Source organism: Ascidiella aspersa, chromosome 4 (genome assembly GCF_963924565.1).
Source record: "Ascidiella aspersa chromosome 4, kaAscAspe10.2, whole genome shotgun sequence".
In the NCBI taxonomy this organism is placed as follows: domain Eukaryota; kingdom Metazoa; phylum Chordata; class Ascidiacea; order Phlebobranchia; family Ascidiidae; genus Ascidiella; species Ascidiella aspersa.
Genome location: NC_139450.1, coordinates 28748882 through 28773345, shown reverse-complemented (window position 1 = coordinate 28773345; position 24464 = coordinate 28748882). Strand labels below are relative to the sequence as shown.

The 24464-nt window shown below is 36.4% G+C and overlaps 1 protein-coding gene across 1 annotated transcript; it reads left to right on the top strand.

Annotated features, from left to right (window-relative positions):
* Nucleotides 1-1068: 1068 nt before the first annotated feature.
* LOC146157334 (uncharacterized) lies at nucleotides 1069-23979 on the top strand. Its single transcript, XM_083388179.1, has 14 exons — nucleotides 1069-1299; nucleotides 1675-1791; nucleotides 2550-2628; nucleotides 4014-4166; nucleotides 9969-10151; nucleotides 11791-11877; nucleotides 13986-14051; nucleotides 15675-15812; nucleotides 19644-19729; nucleotides 21385-21675; nucleotides 22266-22442; nucleotides 22801-22869; nucleotides 23083-23128; nucleotides 23905-23979. The coding sequence occupies exons 1-14, from the start codon at nucleotides 1069-1071 to the stop codon at nucleotides 23955-23957; spliced, it is 1776 nt and encodes a 591-aa protein (XP_083244305.1). The 3' UTR covers nucleotides 23958-23979.
* Nucleotides 23980-24464: the final 485 nt, after the last annotated feature.

Sequence of the window (24464 nt, the reverse complement as noted above, 5' to 3'; positions counted from 1 at the left end):
AGTTTTGTGTATTGAAATCTAAAGATGCGACAAGTCTTGGTGGTGTTAGATATTTTACTAAAACAAATACAAGGAAAGGGTTCCCATTAAAACAATCCTCTGGTTTTATTTACTGTTTTCTATTTTAGTTATGTACTCTTTTTTGTTTAAAGTTAGGCCAACGAAGCAGTTATTATTTCAAAATGAGTCTTTTGATTGGATGTGTTGCTATTTGCTACGTCAGCTTTTGTTTTTGCCCATGCTGTTTGTTATGCTCTGTGTCACTATGTGATATCATATAGTTTCCTGCTAATACCAAAACACACACCTTACTTAGTGACACTAAATTGTTTATGGTAGCACTGGTGGACGTGATGTGTTTTAGCAATGCATCAAATACTGCACAGTGGTGTAAATGACTAAACTTTCAGAAACTGTGTTAAGCTTGACTGCTAAAAGTTTTTTCTTAATTTACCAAAAACTTGTAAATTTATATTTTTTAATTTTGGATGACGCTGTTACACTAAATGGCTTAATCCCCATGTAGCAAAACTTGGTAATTTATTTTAAACGAAAGAAATATTATGAAGTTCAAGCACTGAGACACTTTTTGAGTAAGGTTTAGAACAATTTTAAAATACATTTGCGTACTTTGTGTCTTTTTATGATAGCTTGATGTAATAAACTTGACAAGAAAGAAAAAAAGCACTTTCTTTATGGTTTGAAAAAAATAATAGTGATTATTTTTGGCAAAGTTGTTCATAAATTTCACATTTGATTTTACTTGGTTTCCAATTTTGTTTATGTGTTGACACTTAAAGGAACTCTTGTGAGTTATACAAGATGTTTAGAGAAAGATAAGATGAAGAGACAAAGTTAACATTAATAAAGTGTAGAATATCTTTTTTGGGCTTATCATTAGTTCTAGTTTTAATCAGTTTTAGAATTTTTTTCGGCTGCAAAATGTTTAACTTTTTAATTTTTCTTCTTTACCGGTCAATGCTGTTTCATTTTGATTTAATGTCTTATTAGTATTTAAACCAACCTTCTGTTGATTTCTAATGTATTTTCTCCTTCAGGTCTATTAAAATGAAGGCTGATTTTTCTACTGCAAAGGCATACTGGCCTGTGGGGGCCTTTTTTGTCCTGCTTAGCATTATCCTGATTAAACTGGTACAAAGCTGGCTCCCTAAGAAGAAATCCCGACACAGTGAGTCCTATCTTCGTGACTTGAGTCGCTCTCAAGACACGGCAGCAAAATCTGGTGGAAAGAAAAAGAAGGGAAAGAAACAAAGGCCGACCGACATATCTCCATCTGCGGTATGCGTGATTTGTTTTGTTTTTTTCAGTGTACTGTTTTTTTCACAAAACATTAAACTGACAAAAAAATTGAGGTAGATTTTTTTTACCGGTCTATTATTTTATCGAAGTTAAAAAATACAGTAAAAGATACATTTTTCGATTGAACAATTTGGTAAAAAATTTGAATTACTTTTTCTTTTTATAATCGTTTTCTTCATTGAGGGATTCAGTTTTTCCCTGATTTGCCTAAAACTTTATACTAGTAAGGCTATTTTTGGACTGTGGATTTTACACATGTTTGTGTCTTTAATGAATGGGCTACCTCGTTTTTATTAAAAGTTAACATATTCCGATTTTTCATTTCTTTTTTATGTTTTTTGTACATTTTTGCAGAAAGGGAGTGTCAGGTCAGATTTGGATACAAACGTTTTATCTGATCTCAAGGCGAAGCCATCAACACCAACTTTAGAAAATGGCGATATGAAAGTCAGAAAAACTGAAAAGAAGAAGGTGCAAATTGTGCATTATGCATTCATGCTAATAAAAAGCATTCTGACAACTTAAAATGTTTACACCTTACATATTTTCTAATTTCAGATTTAGACTCAACATGTAATTGTTTTCTAAAAAGTAAAAAAAAAATACTTGAAGAGTTCAATTTAACTTTTTTAATTTTTTTGACAATGAAACATTTTTTTTAACGTTTTCAGATATATGCAAATATATTCAATCTAACCTATAGGAAATACTACTGTTTGCAAACAGACTATAAAGCTGGTCCATTGACATTAAATTGTATAAAATAAGAACAATCTACTACTATCTATATAGCACTATATACAACAACAAAAGGCACTAAAATGTTAGGGTAAATCAGTCTATATAAACCTTTCTTAAACGTTTGTTGGGTAAAACGCTTATTTTTTTAAGAAAAATAAATATTAAAAACTAGTTGTAAATTTAGGTTTTATTGCGACTTGCAATTTTTCTTCCTTAATTGCATTTTTATTGGGATTACATGCTTTGATTAGGATATAAAGAAATGAAGTATTGGCAAGGAATTTTAAAGAAATAATTTTTCATATTTTCCTGGGCTGGTATTTTTTATAACCTGTTAAAAAAAACTAGCAAAAATGTAAAAAATTTGTCAAAATAAAAATACTTGTCAACAGAAATAAACATTGTGCTTTCCACCTCGCTTTTTCATTATGTTGTTCTTTGTTTTTTCAAAATTAATTCAGAATATAATTAATTTTTTTCTTAAATAGAGCAAGAACAAAAAGCGCCGCAGTCAAGCAGATGAGATCGTCGATGCTATCAACAATCAAGCTGCCGCTGAAGCTGGTGGTAAGATATAACTTTGCAAAGATAAGCGTATATGTTGCCTTCATTGCTATTCCCATCAATATTTTGGTTATCAATGTTGGAATTCTTCACCTGAAAGGTGTGAGCTCACTGCTCCAAAATTGGTAAAAGGTCTGGACATAAGCTAAGGATTTCTTGAAATTTCACTTACAGTTAAACATAGTAGAAATATCAAAGTTCATATAGAAGTAGGTAATATTTTGAACGTTTCAAAATCTATTTATTCATCTTCAACATTCAAGATGGTGATAAAAATGAATGAGGAGATGTTTGAAACATTTAAAATATTACCTATTTTTATATGGGCATCAGTATTCCTTCCATGTCCACCATTATGCTTATGTTTATTGTCAATCACCTACATTGTTTTTACAAGTGATGTTTGTGGGCAAATATTTAAATTTACCCATGTCCAAATCAATCCCAGAAATGTCAATTTACCTGCATGTGCAACAAACCAGTTTGAAAAACTTTATTATAGGATGAAAACTTACTTAATCAGAAGATAGTAGTGAGTTTAATATTTTTTTTTATATTTCGGTATTTATCCATGTCAATCCAACAGTGCTTAATCTTATTACTTTTTGTGCTATAATTTAAAACAAGAATACTTTTTCTGGGTTATATTTTAAAAGAGTAGATACAAGTTAATTAAACAGTAGCTGGGTTATCGGCAAGCCAGCGAATAGTAATTTGTAAGGATTTCCTGTTCTGTGTACAGCAACTCCTAATACCACAGTTTATGAAATTTGATACCAATAATTAACGATCAGCTTATTGGCTGTAAACTTACTCCTTTTAAAGTCATAAGTATAATGTTATTATAATGTTAAGCCAAATTGTTTGGCTAGAGAATATGTGGTCCTTGGTCATTACATTAGGGTGTAAATTTATTCAGACGATTGCTGATTGGTATAAATCTCCCAATAATGCTTTGGTCGACAAGTATTACAAAAAAAAATTTTACAATTTTTTCAAATTCTTGTAAAACAGGTTTAGAATTAGTTAGGATTTTTTAAATGGTTTATCAAAGCTCAAATACTTAGCTTGTGTGAAGAACTTTTCTGTTTTTTTAGGGTGTAAATTTATTCAGACGATTGCTGATTGGTATAAATCTCCCAATAATGCTTTGGTCGACAAGTATTACAAAAAAAAATTTTACAATTTTTTCAAATTCTTGTAAAACAGGTTTAGAATTAGTTAGGATTTTTTAAATGGTTTATCAAAGCTCAAATACTTTGCTTGTGTGAAGAGCTTTTCTGTTTTTTTTACAATAAACTATAGGGTTTAGACTTTTTTTTTTGTATGTTAGTGTATAGCCAAGGTAAAATTTTTATTTCTTTTTTTTTCGAAAATCTTTTTTTCAGATGGCGAATGGCACACCGTGGGCAGCAAAGAGCAGCGTGTGAAAAAAGACAAGAAAAAGCAAGAAGTCGATGTGGCCCCGCCAAGCCGCGAAACCAGCAAGCCCGTTTATATTCCTCAGTACTCTGTCACCTCTATGCCAAGTACAGCCAAAGGTATCTTATAAGATTAAGTAAAACAGGATTCTCATTAGTTTTACTGATAGCAAATTGAATAATGTAAAGTATGAAGATATCTCCTCGCTCCAACACGTAAATAACGACACACTGACTTCCAAATTGTATGAATAGAGACTGCTGATGCCGTATTTATGGCGTAATTTATTTGTATAAATTACTACAACTTTATATGACTGACTTTGACTAAGTGAAGAAAGTCTAAGAAACAGTTTTACTGATAGCAGGAAAACATTTTTTTTTTGAATTCTTTGTTTTCACTATTTTGCACAATAATTTCATGTTGTCCTTTAGTGTGGTTGAATACATTTTGTTAAAGATTTTGTTTTGCCCTTTAAAACTATTTTTGCTGCTTTCAAATTATTATTTAAAAGATGGGTATTTTAAAACATTCATGAGTATGGTGATTGTGTATATCAATCTGAGTTTTACTCCATACTGCTTTTAGTGGCATAAAAACCATGTAAGTTACAACACAAGGTGGCGTTGTGTCACTATACATTCGATGATCAATGAGGCAAATATCGCGCCAAGAAAAGGGTAATCCAAAATTTCAGCCCATGCCACGTTATTTTACCAACAAACTTTCGGCAAGAATATGGCACTCTTAGTTGGAAAAACTTATGTCGTCGAACATTATATCAATTACATTCGACCTGTAATTTTATCGCTTTTAATTAATTTTTAGATACTTTTCAAAAATTAACCAAAAAAAAAATTCTTCCCAAAAAACTTTTTTAAAATTGAGCCCGATGTTTTATAAAGTTCAAGGAGAAGGTTTAGCTGACTTTTGGCCACAATGTTAGTTTTATGTTTTATTTTTAACATAACAAAGTGTTAACGAAAAAATTAACATAAAAATAGCCTTGTTGTAAATAGCCAGAAATACTTCATCTGCCTTTGGTAACATGAAAATGTTGTTATTTCGCAAGCCAATTTAAGATTTTTTTATGCGTTTATCATTGATAAGATATTATTAATCTGATAATGTAACAGAAAAATCCGAGTTTATTATGTCCAACATTACTCCACTTGGGTTTCGTTACGTAAAAAAGGTGCCATTTTTTTTTTAAAGGTGCCACAAGCCACCCAAGCTCTATTGTTATGAGTGTATCATTGACAAGATAATAAGGATTGAATTAATCTGATATGTGTTACATAAAGAGAACCGAGTTGGTTCTGGCCAACAATACTTCATTTGCGTTTCGCAACATAACATTTTGCCATTTCACAAGCCAATATATGCCCTTTTTATGCGTTTATCATTGACAAAGATAATAAGGAGTGCATTAATCTCATCTTCCCCGCGCCCCGACCTTTCGCTTTCCTGTTATTGGCATTTGGCGGGCAAACGCTCGTTTCGTCTTCTCAAAAGGCGAACACACAGCAGCAGCCAGGCATTGCGAAACAATTGTGACACGCATCTCTTCTGCCACCTTCAACCAAGGCGGTTAATAGTGAGTGCGGTAAGAGTCGCTCCTCTTAATAAAAACCCTATAGCGTTTGAAGAGCTCATGACAGCGACTGGGGGAAGCCGGTCACTTTCCCTGGTTTCCATGAATTGTGCTTCTTCCTTGCATTGCCCGCCGCCGCCCCATCTATTAAGCCATTCAATCTGCCAAAAGCCTCGCAAGTCTTCCCCCCCTACTATTGCCCGCCCTTCCTTGGTGCGTTAATCACGACGCTCTCCTGCTTGTTTTCGCGCCTCTCTCATTCTTTTTTATCTCCTTTCCTTCCTCCAGCCCGTATGCTTTAGACTTTAGAGCGCCTGAAGACTTGCCTTGTTGCTGCCTGCTTTCAGTCTTTCTTGTTACTTTGCCGTTCTATCAGCGCTGGCAAGACAAATAGCGGAGCAAACTGAAGCTGAAGCGTGCGCATTTGCATACACACACAGCCACATTGATATTGACTGAAAAGTGGCCCATTGTTTTTAAACCTATATACTGCAATTGGTTATATATATATTGCCAAGATATAAAAGGTACACCAACAAAAGAAAATTTAGAGTAAGTATTTGTTTAATGAGAGGAATCAGGTAGCACTATATAAAGACAAATTGTATTGAATTTTCGACAAGCTTTCGCACAACCGCGGTTCATCAGGTCAAAGTAAAAAATGACACATGTTTAACATTCCATTTGTTTACTGCTATCAATTTTTTTTTTTTACGAACAAAAAAATAGTTCAAACTCAAACTTTTGCAATTTTTTTGTTGAAATTTATGAACATTATACACTTTAAGCTATTGCAAATGTGCGGATGCACTTGAATTTTGTTTTTAATTTGCATTCTCATCAGTCTAAGTAAATTATATGCACACCATGCAGAGTGTCTGTATACTTATATTTTCTTTTAAACACAATACGGACAGCTACTATGCATACCCACATGTGCGATGCTGCTATGAGTCCAATCAGTTGCAAGCAAAACACCAGCTTGTTGCCTTTTTGTGCTTTTAGAAATACCAATAAGCTTATTGGCTTCAAACTTAATTCTTTTTTAAAAAGTCTCGCTTAGGAATTAGGAAATGTATAATGTTATTGAAGCCAAATGGTTTGGCTGAAAAGTGTTTGGTCCATGGTCACTATTTGCTGCAAAACAAAGTAAATGTACTTGGGTACACTGTGCGCGGATCTGTAATGTAGCTTGATAATGAATTGCAAAGCCGAAAAGGTCTAGTAGATCGACATCATCTTGATTGATTAAAGTAAATGTTTGGTCATGGAATGGTTTTGTATTCGCCCCCCCCCCCCCCCCCTCGCAAATGCAAGTGAAATTTGCTCCGTTCGAGTGCTGATTGGCACCTTTTTTGTTGTTATCGCACCCAATTGACTTAATTTGATGATCTAGGTCTAGGATAAATTTTATTATTAAACGCCAGAGACTGAAGGCCAATTATTGCTTGTCGCGCTTGCACAAATACAACATGCGAATTAAACAAGCTGATGACACATGGTAAACCATTCTACGCATCCAACAGTGAACATCTGGGGCAGCAACACTAACACTATTTAAAAGCACACAAATAAAAAGATAGGTTAAATCTTAGTTAAAAGCAACTAAATATCACCAATTTGACGGCGTGTGACATTTTTTGGCGATGGTAGTTTTCTCAGTCAAGAGCTGTTTGGTATACCTACAACACTAGCTTAACACCTTTTTGTGCTTTTACTTCCCGAATAACCAGATGTCAATAATATTTAGAATTATTTAAAATCACAGAAATAGAAAGGAAGGTTAAATCTTAGTTGAAAGCAACTAAATATCAGACATCAATTTGACGGCGTGCGATAGTTTTTGGCCATGGTAATTTTTTCCGGACTAGTGCTGATTGGCATACACGAAGAGATTGTCACCAAGCAGATGTCAATAATGTCTAAAACTATTTAAAATCACAGAAATATAAAGGTTGGCGAAAAACTCCCTTGGTGAAAGCAATGAGGTGTAGGACATCAATTTGACGGCCCGCCAAAACATTTTTGGCGACTGTTATTTTGCCCAGGCAAGTGCTGATGGGCATACACAAAAATTCAGCTTGTCGTCTTTTTGTGCTTTTACTTGTAGAATAAATAGATGTCAATAATATCTAAAACTACTTAAAAGCATAGAAATAGAAAGGTAGGGTAAATCATTAGTAAAAGCATTGAGTTTTAGGACAAAATGTGACGGCCGCCAAAACATTTTTGGCTACTTTAATTTTGCCCAGGCGAGTGCTGATTGGCATACGCCAGGGGTTCTTCAACCTTTTTTGTATGTTTTACCCTTTTAACAAAAATGAATATCAGATTTGCCCCCAATATATAAAATGGTGCTTAAAAATAAAAAAAAACAGATTTCATCAGTTAATTCAGTGGGACGGCTTCCCTTGCTTTTTGGCAACGAGTTGTTGAATGTCTGGTACAGGGGTTCTTAAACTGGGGTCCATGGACCCCTTGGGGGTCCGCGAACTAGTTTTTGGGGGTCCATGAAGGCCTACTTAAAATATTAGTGTATATTTAAGGAGTAATCTTTTTTTAAAGAAAACCGTTTGATTAAAAATAAAACGGTTTTGCACTGAATCCTATTTAGACTCCATTTCACTTTCACATTTTTGGACCAAAATTAGCAGATTTATAAGGTCTATTTGTACTGTGACGTCAGTTTATGATGTCATTTTGGATTTTTTTGCCGACCGCGGTCCACGCTAAGTTAAAAAAAAAATTAGGGGTCCGCGGTGAAAAAAGTTTAAGAACCCCTGGTAAAGCAGTAGAAAATGCAGAACGAAACTGATGCCCGTTAAGCGATGTGGATATTTTGAATGATGGCTCATTTACCCCCTAAAAAACGGAGGAAATTTGCCTCCTGGGGTAAATTTACCTCAGGTTAAGAAAGGCTGGCATACACAGAACACATAGCTTGACGGCCGCCTTTTTCTACTTTTGCTTTCAGACTAAACAGTCGGCAATAATATCTTCGCCAGTCGAAATGGCATTTCGTGTCGCCGCATTTCATATTTGTTTGTCGCCCGTTTACTTGGATTGTTTGAGTGGCGGCTTCCTCTCTAGCCATGTTTTTCGTTTCCTTTTCGCGCAAGGGACTGCTGACACACACTGTTCGCTGCAAGCCTGCTGGAACTGCAACCAACCCCCGCAATCAAAATAGACGCTTTTACGATGATATTGCTCTTTTTTTGTTGTTGATTACAACCAACATAGAATAAATCAACAAATAAACATTTTTTGCATACTTTTTAAATTGCTTCATAGATATATTATATTCACACTATGAAGATATTCTTTGGAATATTTGCATTTTCCTCTATTTATCAGTAAAAATAAAAATGTTATGGGAGTTGAACCAACAAAAAACCCTATGTTAGCAAATGTATTCATATTTAGGTGAAGAGAATTGTTTTAATCCAATCAAATTTATACTATAAGTTTATAACATATATATTTGCGCGTTCCATGTTCATGTTGTTTATCTAAGCAATATAAGCTAATTGCTAGCTTAAAAATAATATCTCGTAAGGGTCTGTATTTTAAACCTGCTTTAATTTTTATGGTTTACTTAAAAGTAGGTGCCGAAATGTGTAATCAGTTGTTTCAAATCCAAGCACATGAAAAAGTTGCTAAGAAATGAAATGAAAAGAGTCGCATAGCAGTGCTGCGAAATGCCAGTTTTCTTCATAAATCTAACAGCGCGTCTATGTGAATGGCTGCGTGCTTGGTACAGCGCTGATCGTGGGTAGCCAGCCCAAGCTCGGCGTATGACTGTGCAAGTTAAATTATGTCCTTCCTGCCATTATAACCCTACAAAAGGGAACTAACAGGCGCAGTCGTTTTATGCCTGCCCAGCCTACTGTATATAGACTATATAGACGAAAGCCTGTTAGCTTTCTTGCTCTGTTATAGCAAGGCAGTAAATTGACGTAAAATCAAAGTTAAATTCAAGATTGCGTTTGTTTGATTTCGAAACGTAAGAAAAGGTATATAATACATTTGTATTATTATTGTTACTGCAGTAAAAACATTTTTAATATAGCCAGCCCATGCAAATTATATTTGCGTACTGTGAATTATTGCACTGGTAAAAAATAAAATATATTTTTTTAGTAAATAAAATATAATTTATTTTTAATTTAAATATCTTTTTGAATAAACTTATTAGGATTTAAAATTACAAGTAAGCTAATTAAATTTTTTTATCGAATTGAAAATACCTTAAAAGTAAAAAAAAATCTTTCTTCTAATCTGTATATTCTGGCCGACCTAAAGTCATATTTTTTTCCCATTTCCTCAGATGTTGCCCCACGTTTTGCCAAGGCGGCGGGTGAAGAATGGAACGAGCGTCGCCCCAAGCAAAATCCGACCCCCACCTCTACCCCACCGCAAACAATCACCCGAACCCCCCTCACCCAAGCCATTGTGCCTCAATCGAAGCCCACCACGAACTGGTTACCTCCCATGACCACGCCAATCTCAGGTAAAATCAGTATTGTAAACAAATCATTTTGAAATGACTTAAGTCCCAGTCAATTCAATTGATAAATAACTTAAGTCCAAGTCAAGTCTTTTGAAAAAATAACTCAAGTCCAAGTCAAGTCTTTTGAAAAATAACTTAAGTTCTGGTCAAGTCATTTGAAAAACAACTAAAGTCCAAGTCAAGTCGTTTTGCAAAAATAACAAGTCAAGTCCCAGTCAAGTCGATATGGGAGCAAGTTAATTTTAAGTCGTCTCATTGACATAAAAGTAAACTATTAAAATTGGTAATCTCGTATGTTATAACGTTATAAGCAACAATTTAACTAAAAAAAATAACTCCAGCGCAACATGCAGCAATAAAAGTGTTTAATGTGCAAAACTTGAGGTAAATTTTAATGAAAAAAACTAATTTATTCCTAGATATTTGAAAAAATGACTTAAGTCGAGTCCAGTCATTTTGGTCAAACGACTCAAGTCTTTCGAAAACAGTGACTTGAGTGCACTTAAGTCAAGTCAAGTCAATGACTTAAATCATAGCAAGGTTAAATAGTTATCGTTTTGTATTTGTCCTTATATTATTACTTTACATTGATATTAATATTTTGTCCTTTATCATTGGCTATCGTGCGACTTCCAAAGTGACTGGCCCCAGTATCAAATACAAAGCATGTTAATTTACAATTTAAGCCTTTTTGATGTAGTATTTTTTTAATTGTTTTTTAAACTGTTGTTAAAATATAGCCGTTACATTTTTTTTAATGTTGGTCAATTGTAAATCCATATCTGTGTTTTAAAATTATCACCAAATGGCAGCAACATATTTTATTTCTTTATATTACCAAAAATGCATTTCGTTATCCTGATGCCAGTAGTATATATATAATCAGATGGTTTCGGCTGCAGATATCATACATAAACCTACATTTTACATTTCTAGTAACTTAGTTTGACTTGGTTAAAATTTGACTTAGAAAAAAATAGTGTGGTCAATGCATCGGGTTTCATTCGTTTGAAAGTTTCTGTTTAAATCAAATCCGAGCCTTGTTATTTTATAAACCTTAAACACATATGCCTTAAAAACATAATACTAATTATTATCTACGCCTGCCTTTTCTTTCGTCGAAGTTGCGAGTTAGTCGCGGAACCACGAGAGAGATTGTGTATTTAATTGAACTGAAAGCAAGTGCCACTGTTGGATCTCACTCTGTTGGGTCGAAAGCTCGTCAACAGTGAAATACAATTTGTCAACACTGCCACTCGTTTTCAGTTTTCGACTAAGGCAAATACGGCAATCAGCCAATTTTTTTTTTCTGGCTAACACCGGCTTTTTTTGAGGCAGTAAAATAATAAATGATTACCTTACTGACACTTATATTATTACCCTATTACTTACACGACAACCTAAAAGGCGAAAATGTTGACCTTAACTCGGGCCCTACCTCCAAGTGGCGGCACCATCTCCCTTTGGGAATGGTTGTCCTGGGGACTGGGCCTTAACCATTACTGACGCTTCAGGCATTCCCGGCCTCCTTTTTGGCCAATGGGAAGAAGAAGCCACTACCCTCTTACCATTTACTTAAACCTACTTTTAGTTAGTAAAAATGTTTCCTTAAACTTCATCTGCACCTTTTCTTATGAAGGAATGTGGGAAGCCGCCAAAGGCAATTCGCCGCTCACCTCGCTAGCCAAGTCAACGTCATCTTGGATCAATTCTTCGCCCAACAGTGGTAAGCACTTGGATGCTACGGCGTATACCTCTTCGGTTCGGCTGTTGCCTTTTATTTGTGTGACGTGTGTTGTAGTGCAGTGGCATTCTACCTATGAGTCGCGTCTCCATGTGGGGTCGCCTAAACCTTTTATGGGGTCGCAAATACTTAAACAATTCCTGCAGATTTAGTGATTTTATTGCGCGTGTGGTTTAAACGAGCGCAGTGAGTGTAATAAAAATATAAAAACAAATAAAACAGAGTCTGGACTTGTCGATAATTTAGGCCTAAAATCAATCGATCGTGATATTTAATTTAAGTATTACTGATCTAAAAACAAACTGGGGTCGCATGTATATGCTGATTTAAGTTCAATTAAATTGGGATCGGGTAATAAAAAGGTTGGAGACCAGCACTGCTGTAGTGCATAAATTGCCCAAAAATTATTACCAAAAATTGTGAAATTTTTTATATGTCACACATTTTTGGCCTGTCACCATAGAAGTCGGTGTATCGTACCCGACTTTGTTGAGTCGTGACCCTACTGTTTATAAATTAGTTTTACGATATAATTATATTGAAATTGATGCCAAGGTTTAGTATTTTTTGCAAATTTGAATAAATCAATACAATTTTTCGTCGCTATTTTACTACGCAGCATTTAGCTTTAAACTTAAATTATTTGCGTATAATATAATTATATACGACGTTATTTATCAGATCCAGTAGGGAATTATTGCCCACACTCGCTTCAAATTTTTTGAAATATTTTTTACTCACAAAACATTATTACTTACCGAGTTTAGTATTATTTACCGAGGTTTCGATAATGGTAAAGTAAAACTGTAGAACATTTTAGTGTAAAAACGTAAACCCACAGGTCACCCAGATTAACGAGCGTCCAGTGCCGCCATTTTGTCTGTACAGTTTTAGCGGGTTACAATTTGCACAGGAACTTATCAGGCCGAGATTTTTGTCTGAAATCTTGAGCTGTGTTGAAAAAAGTAAAGTCAATAAAAAAAAATTAAAAAATAAAACATTTTTCGCGTTGCCGTACATGTACCTTCTGCTGTGAAGCGATTTAAACCGCTATCCCATTTTTTAAGATGTCTTTTACTAGCTACGATTAGAGATTGCGATATCTCGGTTTGCCGATAATATCAGCCGATATTTTGCTTCTACCGATATATCGGTATCAGTAAATTTTGGCCGATATTTCAGCCGATATTTACTACAAAAAAAATTTTTTTAATGAAAATTAAACAAACTTTCATTTTTTTGCAAGAAAACTTTTGTTGTTTAGCATCAATTGCGCCAAGTCATGCAAAATGAGAATTCAATAAATACAGGTAGATAGACTAAAATGTTATTTTGATTTTCTTTTTAAATATTTCAAACTTTAACTATATATTCCAGGTATATAAAAAAATCCGTGTGTGATATTGGTTGTCAAATCCGTTGAAAATCGGGTATCGTTTCAAAAAAGCGATATCGGTCGATTATCGCCACAAAACTGGCCAAAAGCCGGCCACTTCTAAAAACGGCCACTTAAACTGGCTCAACTCATGTTGATCGAGAACTTTCGGCGGGGGAGTTTTGCGTGGGCTGTGCGAACTCAGTCTGGTCCTATGTATGTGCTCACTGCTCCGCGCCGTTAATACGCGGCGCATTACAGTGGCAGGCTGCTGGCGGACCGGATGCTAGTTTGTGAAGTGACTAACAGGCTAATTTCGGCTTCTGCTGCTTTAGCGACAATCTGGGAACAATCCCAGGCTGTTCTAAATCAGTGCGTTAGCCAGAAACAATCAGGAGCATTCTGAAAGTTCTCACGTGGTGTTAGGTTTACCGCTATTATCAAAAATTTGTATATGATTTTTTTTAACACAATCAATGTTTTGGGGCTGCTGTAAAAAATCGAGCGAGTATCAATTAATTTAATTAGTTGGGCATTTTTTTAGTTGCAAACAAACACCTTAAATGTTATTCTACTTATTCAAAACGATTAAGAGCTCTAATGCGTTTACTTTCAAGTTCAAGTTTTTTTTTTGGTAATATGTTTTGTGAATTTTTTAAGGCTTTTTTGTTTGTGCTGATTAAAAATAAACGAGTCAATTTTGTTTTAATTCCAGCGATTTTTTCGAAGCCGGCCGACTGGACGGATCTTACCAACGTCAGCACTTCGTGGCACGACCAGGGTGGGTTACGAAATAGTATAGTACGGTCGCTTGTTACGTAACACTTCGCCATTGTGACGTCGCGGGCTTGGCATTTTTCGAAATGGCCGGCGAGAAAAAAGTTCTGCGCTCGGTTCAGAGCTGTGTGCGACTATACATTACAAAAATCGTTACTTTTTATGGACAGATGATCTATAGGCGAAATCTATATTTCTGTAAAATTAAAAAAAAAAGATTTTGTGTTTTATCTGTTTTTACAAACAGTCTTAAGATCACCTGATACGGAAACAAGAATCTTTCTTTAACACTTTATTGTCTGCGCGAGATTCCTTACTTCCTGTGTTTCAGCTTTTTACGGAGAGCTCTTTCTGTCTTTCTATTTTCAATGGGTTACAAGAGTAATTACGTTGCGTGTGTAAGGATATAAGAGCGCCCGCTATATGTGCCCAGATCGAAAAGCGACAATTTATAACCATTGCCCACCATCTGGCCTTCCATTCATTGCGGCGACGGTGGCGTGTTCTTGTGGTCGGTTTAAGCATTCCACCGGAAATTCTCGTCTTGCAGTCGTTGCAATGGCGTTAGGTGCAAGCCGTGAACAACCGTCGTTCGCTTATAGCTTTATTGCCAGCACTGGATTTTCTCGTCCAACAAATAATAAGTGACTTAGGCGATGCTTCTTTTTTTCCTGTTTAGCTTCGCTACCCCTTACTTAGAAGAACTGGTGTGGGTTTAAATTCTGAGCGATAAATTATTTGTACTGATAAATTATTTGTACTGAACGTACAACACTAAAATAACCTGGTAATTTTTTTTATTAAACAATATAAATTTGAACCAATAGATGGCTGTTGGGGGTCTATAAAAATCGATTTCTTTAAAACGTTTATTTTCTTTCCGTGGAATGCAAATATAGGGCCACTTCTTGTAGCTGCTAATACATCGAAATTGCAGAAAAAGGCGTGGTCTTGCACAAACAAACATTTGTTAAAATGTACTCCTCCCAGCTCTACGTACAACACTTCTTAAAAACGCGTATTGAAAAGCCATTGAAAGTCCTTTGTTTCCCACGGCTTTGAGCTGTCTTGGAATATTTTTTCTGTGCAGCTTAATTTGAGTGTTTAATGGAGAAAGCGCTGTAGAAAAATAAATTTCAAACAAATTGTTATTGTGCCGACCATTGCATTTAAACTGTTATGTTTTTGAATTAAATTAAAAAAAAACGCGTCGAGTGATCCAAATTTACGCCTTAAAAACTAATTTCTTGAATAGTGTATGACTGATTTTAAATCGATTATTACATAGAAATGTGTGGCAACCCTTACAGTGTTATACTCTGACTACAACTGGCGGTCAAGTCATGATTTTTTTTTTGAAAAGTCGAGGTATCACCCTATGTGAGTCACTCTTGAGCACATTTCAATTTTAGGGCCGACTATGACTGAATATGCATATTATAAATATGAATATTAAAATTTTTGTATTTTTTCGCCGATTGCTGACTAAGTTAGGTTGCTTTGAGTAATGTCTGTGTAAAAGTTTCTGATCGATATCTTGTCTACCTCACGGGAAGATATCACAGGGTGAAATTTCGAGCTGCTTGCTTTCTTCTGGTCGGTGTTATCTTAACCTTGTGCTTTCTAGTTCGTGTTGTAAGGCACCCGCTCAAAGCCAACGCCTCGCCTAGCGGAACTGCTGGTGCCAAGAGGGTCGAAGTGGTCGGTTATGGTGTCCCGGGGCGACTTATCGAGCTGCCCCCCGCCAGGGACACTTGCACCCCTCGTGAGTTGGTCCGGGGCGCGAGAGAGTGCAGTGTAGTGGTGCGGATCAATATCCGCTTTTGATTGATTGTTTGGTGCTGTCTTTTTATTTGATTGTCGGCTAACCTCTTACCGAGAAGTGCAGTGGTGTTATTACTAACACAGAATTTGACTTTTGACTGTAGTAAAACTCTGCTTTATCCCGATAAGCGAAACAGCGAGGCAGGACGCTGAAATGGCGGCGCCTGATCATCGTTGTTTGCCTTCTCTAATTAAACTTGCGCGCCAGACTAGGCCTGCTTATAGCGGGCAAGTAACCTTTAGCCGCATTATCACAACTCAGTGAATTCACTGGCAAACAACGATGATCAGGCGCCGCCATTTCAGCGTCCTGCCTCGCTGTTTCGCTTATCGGGATAAAGCAGAGTTTTACTACAGTCAAAAGTCAAATTGTTATGGCTTATGGCAACCCTTAAAAATAATATATAGATTTTCGGCACCCCGACTGGAATTTTCGTTGAGTATTTTACTGAAATGTAATTGTAAATGAAACTGGAGCAACACAATCATCTTAAAACATTTAGGAAAATATTATTTGATACAATGGTTTCTAAACGTACACATAGTTGTATCAAGAAGCTTACCAATTGAGCGAAAACCAGATTCATAAAAATTCTCAAATACCTATCGGCAAATTATTTGGTTAAGGTAGTAAAAATACCGAGTGGTCAATTTAATCTAATGGGATCAATATTATCTTTATGTGAAAGCATATCAACAACAAAAAAACATATCAACAACAAAAAAAACACAATAGTACCGGTTATTTTTTTCTTATAAGATACTCAGTCAGTTTCAAATCGAATGCTTTATCTTTAACATGTAAAAAATGATTCAGGTTAACGTTTCATAATCAATAAATTTTATTCCCCGCGAAAGATCGATCTTTCACAGGAAATGATTTTCATATCTGTTTCCCGGAACGTTGGCGCTTATACCATCTTCCCATTGCCAGAACGTGATTTGCATTTCCTAGCGTTAACCGCCTCAACGTTCCTCGTATACTTTTAAGCGATCTGTCGTTTCATTGAAATAACATTAGCGCGTGTCTTTGTCTGATTTAGTGACCCTCTTCAGTATACTGAATTTTCCGAGTAATAAATGTCTGTTTGAAACTATACACTTTTTATTGCGTAACTGATAGGCTCCGAAACGTGAGAATGTTCGGAAAGTCCCGAGCCATTCGCCGCGCCTAATTACTCTATCATTTAAAACAGTTATAATTAAGCCCTCACTCTCCCGCATAGGAGTAATAAAAACAAAATTAAAATTAATGCAGACCGGGTGTAGCAAGGGTTTGCCTACTGAAAGGCCAATTACTGATTATTATTGAAAAAATATGTCAAAATGGCATGGCATTTTAATCTCATTAGTCATACGTACTTGTACGACTAATAAAAAAGACACTTAAATATAAAATATTTTATTTATCCACCAATTGACATGTCAACGTAAAAAAATCTGATCAGGTGCAATTTTTTAGAATAGTACCCACCATAGTAAATATGTCAAAATGATAGACGTGAGGTCTGGTTATCTCAATTTCGCAATCATTTCATCTATTGCGTTCGAAACATCCCTCGTCCAACGCACCGCACACACACTCGCGCACGTGCACGCGCACAGCTAACACGCGCACCCAATCCCCTGTCAAGCGAACGGGAAAGGTGTTCTCTTCATTACGGACCAGATTTGGCTTAAGCCTCCAACCACAAGTACCGTCACCCCCGACCCACATAAAAAACATATCAAAGTAGATATTTACAATATGGTAAATTGTTTGTAAGCAAAAAAATGATTATATTAGAAAGTTATTAAACAAAAAAACAAAAATACTAAAGTTAGTAAAAATTTTGAAATTAAACAAAATAAGTGGGTGGATTTTAGCAACAAATAAAAATAAGCTAACCGTCGAACAATGTTAATAAGTAAATCAATAAAGTATTATTTAATGGTTCACAAATGTTAAAACAATTTTTTTTTCGAACAATGAACATTTTAGGGACAATCAGGTTTTTAAAGGTTAAATATTAAAAAAAAATCAAGCGATTTCTCAAAATATAGCTTTAACTACATCGATGGGTTTTTTACCCACTTGGAACGCACAGATAAAAAAAGTTACAGTTTCCTAAAATTTATCATCGATCCCCAAGGCTTAAAATAAAACTGGTGATATAAGAATTCGAGGATAATAATGTCGCTGATGACAACGAAGGCACCGTCAAAAAGTTTACTCCGTTGTTCCAATTATTGATTGTGATTATAAACGTGTAGAAAATGCTTAAACTTTAATTTAAAACGTCCGTGAATAGTCAAACCCACGGCGGAGAATTGCTTTCAATGCTTCTCTTGTGTCCAATTAAATGTTTAACGTTCCAACGAAAGGTCAGTGCCGAATTAACCATTAAGCTACTGAGGCTATAGCCTTAGGCCCTGAAAAAATTCGGCCCTTACTTTTTTTAGGGTTAAATTTATGTAATGCTGATAGCGATACAGATACAATATCAGCACAGCACAGTTTTTGCTTAAAAATGCGTGACTGTATTAAGTCAATATATGCCTTGTGTGTAAATAAATCGTTTCATGTATGGTGGCTAATCTCTGCATCACATGGAAACAACTTATTTTTGTTTAATCAATTATTTTACAGTTTTATTATCGTGTAAGTAACTCGCAACACAGATTATAAGATACAGCATTAGGCCTACAGAAGCCTTAATCCTGCGCAAGGTTACCGTATTTCGCACTTTATCGCCAGTCCATATATCCTCCCGAAAAGCGTCCCTATCCTTCACGCAGGCCGCTCCAGCGCCGTGCATGTGCCCGCCCGCAAGCCTTTCCCCTGTTCAGAGCAAGGAAGCCGCCAGACTAGGCTGGTGTCGGATTATGCGCGCTGTGATTGCCACTTCCCCAATATCGCCAGGCCGGCCCGCGTTTTTTCTCTCTCGCCGGGCGCGACCAATAGACGTTATAACTGCCGCTGCCCTGTCAGCATCACCATCCATTCAGGCAGCCAGCAGTGCGCAGTGGTTGTGAGCGCGTATGTTTTATTATACGACCGCTCCGACTAAGTTTCAATAGTTTTAGAGTGTCTTGGAAGCTAACAGTTATAGAGAGCGTCTCTATTTTCGGGTGCCACTAACGAAAAAGGTAAAGTTTTTTTGCATTACTCATCGCGAAACTGTTTTAGGAGATGGAAATTTTATGCAGATCTTTAAAACGATCAAAGGCTTAACTTTTAAATCGATTCTTCTCTGATTTGTTGACGTTTAAATTTCCAGGAAATTGGCTAACTAAGCGAGGTCGATATCGCTACTTTGTGGTTGTTGTTTTTGTTTAGCCTTTGCCTCTAACCTGCGGCTCTACGCGAACGCGTGTATAGAGTTAGCGCAGGATGTGCGTTTTGCCGCCATTTTTGTAGCTACGTAGATGCGCCTGCCTTTTGATTTTAGAGCAGGCTGGACGGTTCTGGCGCTCAGCCAGTCCGCTGCTGGTTTTCGTGTGACAAATAACTTAGTAGTGCTGCTAATAATGTCCAAGTGGTCAACGTCTGAGTTTGTTCTAGTTAGTTTATTAAAATATTTAACAAAATTTCGACATTAAATTAATTTAATCGGCAATGTAAATTAAAAATGATTCTATTTGCTTTTGTCGAATATTTTGTCCCTTTTGACATTCCCACGAAACCCGTGTCAAGTGTATTTAGAATTTATTTTTGCTCACAAGGCGTTTTTTGTAATGTTTGTCAACAAAATCTCGAACAAAAAATAACGAAAAAAGTTCGTTGTTTTAGGTACTTCGTCTATTACGTCACAAAGGTGGGCGCCGTCTCAGACCGAAGACTGGGTTCACGTCAATTCCACCACAGCTTTTCAACCGGTGGGTGGAAAATAATTCTATGTGATCTTGTAAGGCCGGAGGTACGCGCTTGTAGGTCCTAAAACATATGAGGTTTGCTCGCTGACTGTCCGGTGTTATATGAAGATGTAAGCTATTCTGTTGCGATAAAGGAATAGCTAAACACTTCATATGCAATCTGGCAGCCACTTTCGCCAAAGCACAATGTGTACATTTTTGAGCATAATGGTTGGAGGTTGTAGTAAGCCGTAATAAGAATATCAAAGCCCATACAGAAGTAGGTATCATTTTCAACGTGTACATTTTTTAATGTGTACATTATTTCTGAAAAACCTAGCAATTAATCCATTTCTTAGGTTTATGGATAGCTTCTTTAGTTCCTAGAAGCACTGATTGAAAACTTTTCCAGTATTTGGTAGCTTTGCTTTTCTGAAAAGGGCACGAGACAGATTTAGCAGATTACCATGAATAATCTTTTAAATGAGATATACAAATGGCAGCGACGTCCCGACGAAACGTCAGAAGGTGGTTCGTTCGCAATTTGGAAACACTCTGGTGTTCCGTCATTGGTCGTCCCGCAGCCAATCACGTCGCTTACCGCCCAAATCCAAATCCGCCTGTGCTCGTGGCCTCTAGCGCCGCACGCGTTCAATTGCACTCGTCTGTACCGCCCTCTAGTTGCGGCGGGCACCGATGGCAATGCACCGCGTGGTGGCGCAATTTCGTCGTTATTCGATGCGCTATGCTTTTGCGAGGTTTACTTGACCGGTTGAGCGGTCGACGTCACAGGACTGCGTTTCACGTCACGTATGTCGCAATGGTGACGTCACTTGAAACCCAGGACCTGTCGACGTCGGTCTGCGCCCACAGCGACCGTGACATCACAAATCCTTGAGGTCGTTAGAGGTTTACTTCAGTGTATTTCCTGATAGAGTTTGTGGAAGGCGATACACAAATAACGGAAGTTATGAAGGCAACTTTGTTAGCCACTCGTTATTTTACTTAACTATGTGATTATAGATATTTCCTGTTTACTTAGTATTTTCAACAAATATGCTTGACACTTTCTGTTAGCGTATTATGTGTTTTGGTAAATTGCCAGATATCTACTGTTAACGGAATAATTGTCCAACATAAATATACTGAACAGAACTATAAGTGAAATTTAATTATTCAATTCCGCAATACCTAAAAAAATCCAAAAAACTAGCTCTAATGTGTTGTATCGCACAACTTAAGTATAATTTTTCCACCAAAGAAACTACTACGGCAGTGGTTAATAGATATGCTTAATTTGCAGTTAACCGCCATCATAAAGTATCCCGCTGTCGTTATTCTTATTATTTATTGTAATGCCGATAACTGATTCCTTAGGACAAAAGTACGGCCAATCCTATAGCAAATTACGTCATTATAATTACAAAATCAAAAAGTTGATTTAAAATGGGGCAACGTTTTTGACATTAATTTACTATTTTCTGTCACAAAACTTGCACTGGGTCGCAAACCATTGACTGATAGCATCGTATAGTACCGGACTAGTACCGATGCTACAACCACACGTCATCGGGTATCGAGTCCCATCGAATATTATCGGCCATTCCTATCGTGAATTCGTGACGTAATAAAAAAACGTGACGTAGCGTATCCAAAAACGAATATGTGCTCCGTTACAGACCCCGCTAAGGCAATGGTCGGGCATTCGCACGGGCGGGCACGCAAGTCCCCCAGACGTCGCCCAGGCCATGATGAAGCGTGAGGAATACCTACTGGAACCAGAGGGCTACTCGGTACCGCCCCCCTCCGCCCTAGACGACCCCTGGAACCCCGAAAGCCCCTCGGGCGGCGCCGGCGACGCCAAGGCCGATCTGGGCGACTGGGAACCACCAGAGGCCAGCTGGAGCAACGCCCAGGACCAGGAGTGGGAAACCACCACCAACGTAAAGTCAAAGGCGCCCGCTTATGTCGTAAGTTTTAAATTTTTTAGGTCGGAACTTTAACGGCCGACCTTTTAGGTCTGAACTTTAACGGCCGACGTTATTAAAGCGTATATAGTAAACTTTGGAGCATAATGGTTGGAGGTTGTAGAAAGACGTAATAATAAGAATATCAAAGCCCATACAGAAGTATGTATCATTTTGAAAGTTTCGAATAACTCTTTATTCATCTACAACATAGAGAGCAGCACGTATATTAAACAGTGCCACAAATGGATATCACTAACCCGAAATTTTCAAAAAAAATTTAAAAATGCGAAAAGTCAAAATTTTCTTGATTTTTCATTATCTCTTTGTTACGCAATCTCACCTTGATTATATGTAGTTGTTTGCGTAGAGAACAAGATTTACATTTGTATTGGGGCGTTACCATGATTCTAAAATGGTCTTACGACAATAAAAGTACGGCTAATTTGCCGATAACCCCCGAAATATTACAGCTTAATTTTTTTTCGTGTTTACCGCTATTCTAATTAACGTGTAGAAATGGGGACGAGCACTAATCCCACAATCACAACCGGTTCCACTGTAACTCAATTAGCTAATCTCCCTTCTTTCAGGAGGATTCCAGTGAAGACGAGAAGAGCTCGACAGCGAACCCTAGCGTACCAGTTCAACCCTCTAGCGCCGCTCAGCAAACGGTGGTCGGAGCTGGCCCGGAACTGCTCGGAAACCCAAACGCCAACAAGAAGCAGAGGCGCCGTCGCCGAAAGAAGAACCCCACCGATGCCGTCGATGTTAGGATTTTTTTTATTTACGCAGCATTAAAACAAAATTACCGGATAACGTTGCATTTTCGAGTGGCGAGAAAATGTATCAGTGTGATAGAAACTAATCAAAAAAAAAATTCTCCTGAAATCACTCATACATCAAATAAATATAAAGGATAAATAGAACACAGTTAAGGGAAAGTAAAGTTAACAATTTTGAACATTCTCCTAATCAAATGCAATAGAGTCTAGATAAATTCGTTAGATGTTATCGGTTTCACATCATTACAAACTACTAAGTCTGTTGGGCAAAAGTTTTTCATATTTAAATACGCAAAATTCGTTTTTTCTCACTATAATTGTTAACCAATCTGCTATTTTTTAGGCCATTGAATCAGAAGTGTTGGAGAAGGAAACATCTGTTGACGAGCAACCCCAGGCCAAGCAACCTACGGTAACTAACTGTTTTTGTGCTAAGATATTACATGCTCAGTGCTCACGCATGTTCTTTAATTCAATAGTTGTGGTCATACGCTTATACCTCCTCTAGCTCTATTTGCCCGTTTAAATTATAAAAACCAACCTATAAAACCAACATTGGAATCTATTTATGTTCTACTTTCTTTAAGCAATTTTGAAATATTCTTTGTTGATTTACTTTTTGCAGCAACCTGAACGAGTGGAGTCGAGTGGAAATGAGATTGTTACTGAAGGTAAATAAAGAAGACTTTTATTGGGGGTTACTGGGTTATATGGAGAAGTTAGTATAAAATTCGGACTTTAAGGATAAATATTTTTTGCGATATAGCACTACAGTTTTTGTTCCAATTTTATTGATAGTTCGTTCTTTAATCAAGGTAATAAAACCTGGCCCGCAAATTATCGTGCATTAAATTTATCTAGCCCTTTCTAAAATAGGTTTGGCGACCCCTGCAATAATGCGTTAAAATCGACTGTTTTTGGGGTGTTTTAAGCTACTAACTTATTTTTGTGTCCCACCAAACTTACGACATTTAGTTGTCAGATTTTAATGGACTAACGAGCTTAAGAATGTGATTTAAAATGATTTTTTAGACCTGATTAAAAAATTCTACGTAAAATATGTTATAAGCGTTTCAAAATAAATAGTTAAAGGAATGCAGCTAAGCGGGATTGATAAAGTTTCCTCAGTGGTAGGCTTTAGCTAATTATTAGTGTATCTTAAAAAAACGAAATTTGGATAAAATTTTGAACTATACGACAATTTTTTAAGGCTCACTACAGTTGTTATTGCGTAGTTATTTAACGATAATTAAGTTAATAAAGTTAAAAAAAATTAAATCCCCCCAAAAAAGTTTGGTGACCCCTACCATAGCCCAACAACATACAGCCATGTCTGTGAGTAAAGTCTGCCTTATGAAAACTAGCCAGTTCCCAAGTCCCATATAAGAACGTGACACGACCAGACCGATGTTCAACTTCGCTTAACCGTTTGATTTTTTTCCTTTAGATTGGTCCAAAGCAGGCAAGAAGAAGAAAGTTCGCGCCCGGAAGGACGACTAAACGGCAGGACTGGAAAAGTCCCAACCGTCTTTTTTTTTCACATAGACAAATCACCTTGGTCAACACCCCATGTTTTTATAACCGCGTCTTGCACATTTTGTTTTCAGACAACTAAGTTTGGCTAGGAAATTTATTCTATATACCCGATGCATTTATTATTATTATTATTATTAAGAGTGTGTGCTTTGCCTAATAAAATACCTTGGTACCTAATACGATTTTCTAAATTAGAATAAAAATAGGGCATTCTTTAGAACAGATTAACTAGCAGATTTTGTTAAAATAAAATGAGTTTTATTTGCATTCGAAGTAAAATTCATAGTGCAACATTTATTATGTATTAGGACAGTGCCAGTGTTGTAAACATGTCATTTTGATATGACTTAAGTCCAAGTGAAATCTTTTGCAAAAATAACAAGTTAAGCCCCCCAGTCCATTGACATAAAAGTAAACTGTTAAACTATCAAAATTGGTAAACTCGTCCGATTATAAGCAACAACTGAACTA

Excerpts from the sequence above, each read along its gene's own strand:
- LOC146157334 (XM_083388179.1), top strand. The coding sequence starts at position 1,069 with ATGAAGGCTGATTTTTCTACTGCAAAGGCATACTGGCCTGTGGGGGCC. Across the intron at positions 1,792-2,549 it reads GAAAAACTGAAAAGAAGAAG|AGCAAGAACAAAAAGCGCCG; the intron begins GTGCAAATTGTG and ends TTTCTTAAATAG. Across the intron at positions 15,813-19,643 it reads CAGGGACACTTGCACCCCTC|GTACTTCGTCTATTACGTCA; the intron begins GTGAGTTGGTCC and ends TCGTTGTTTTAG.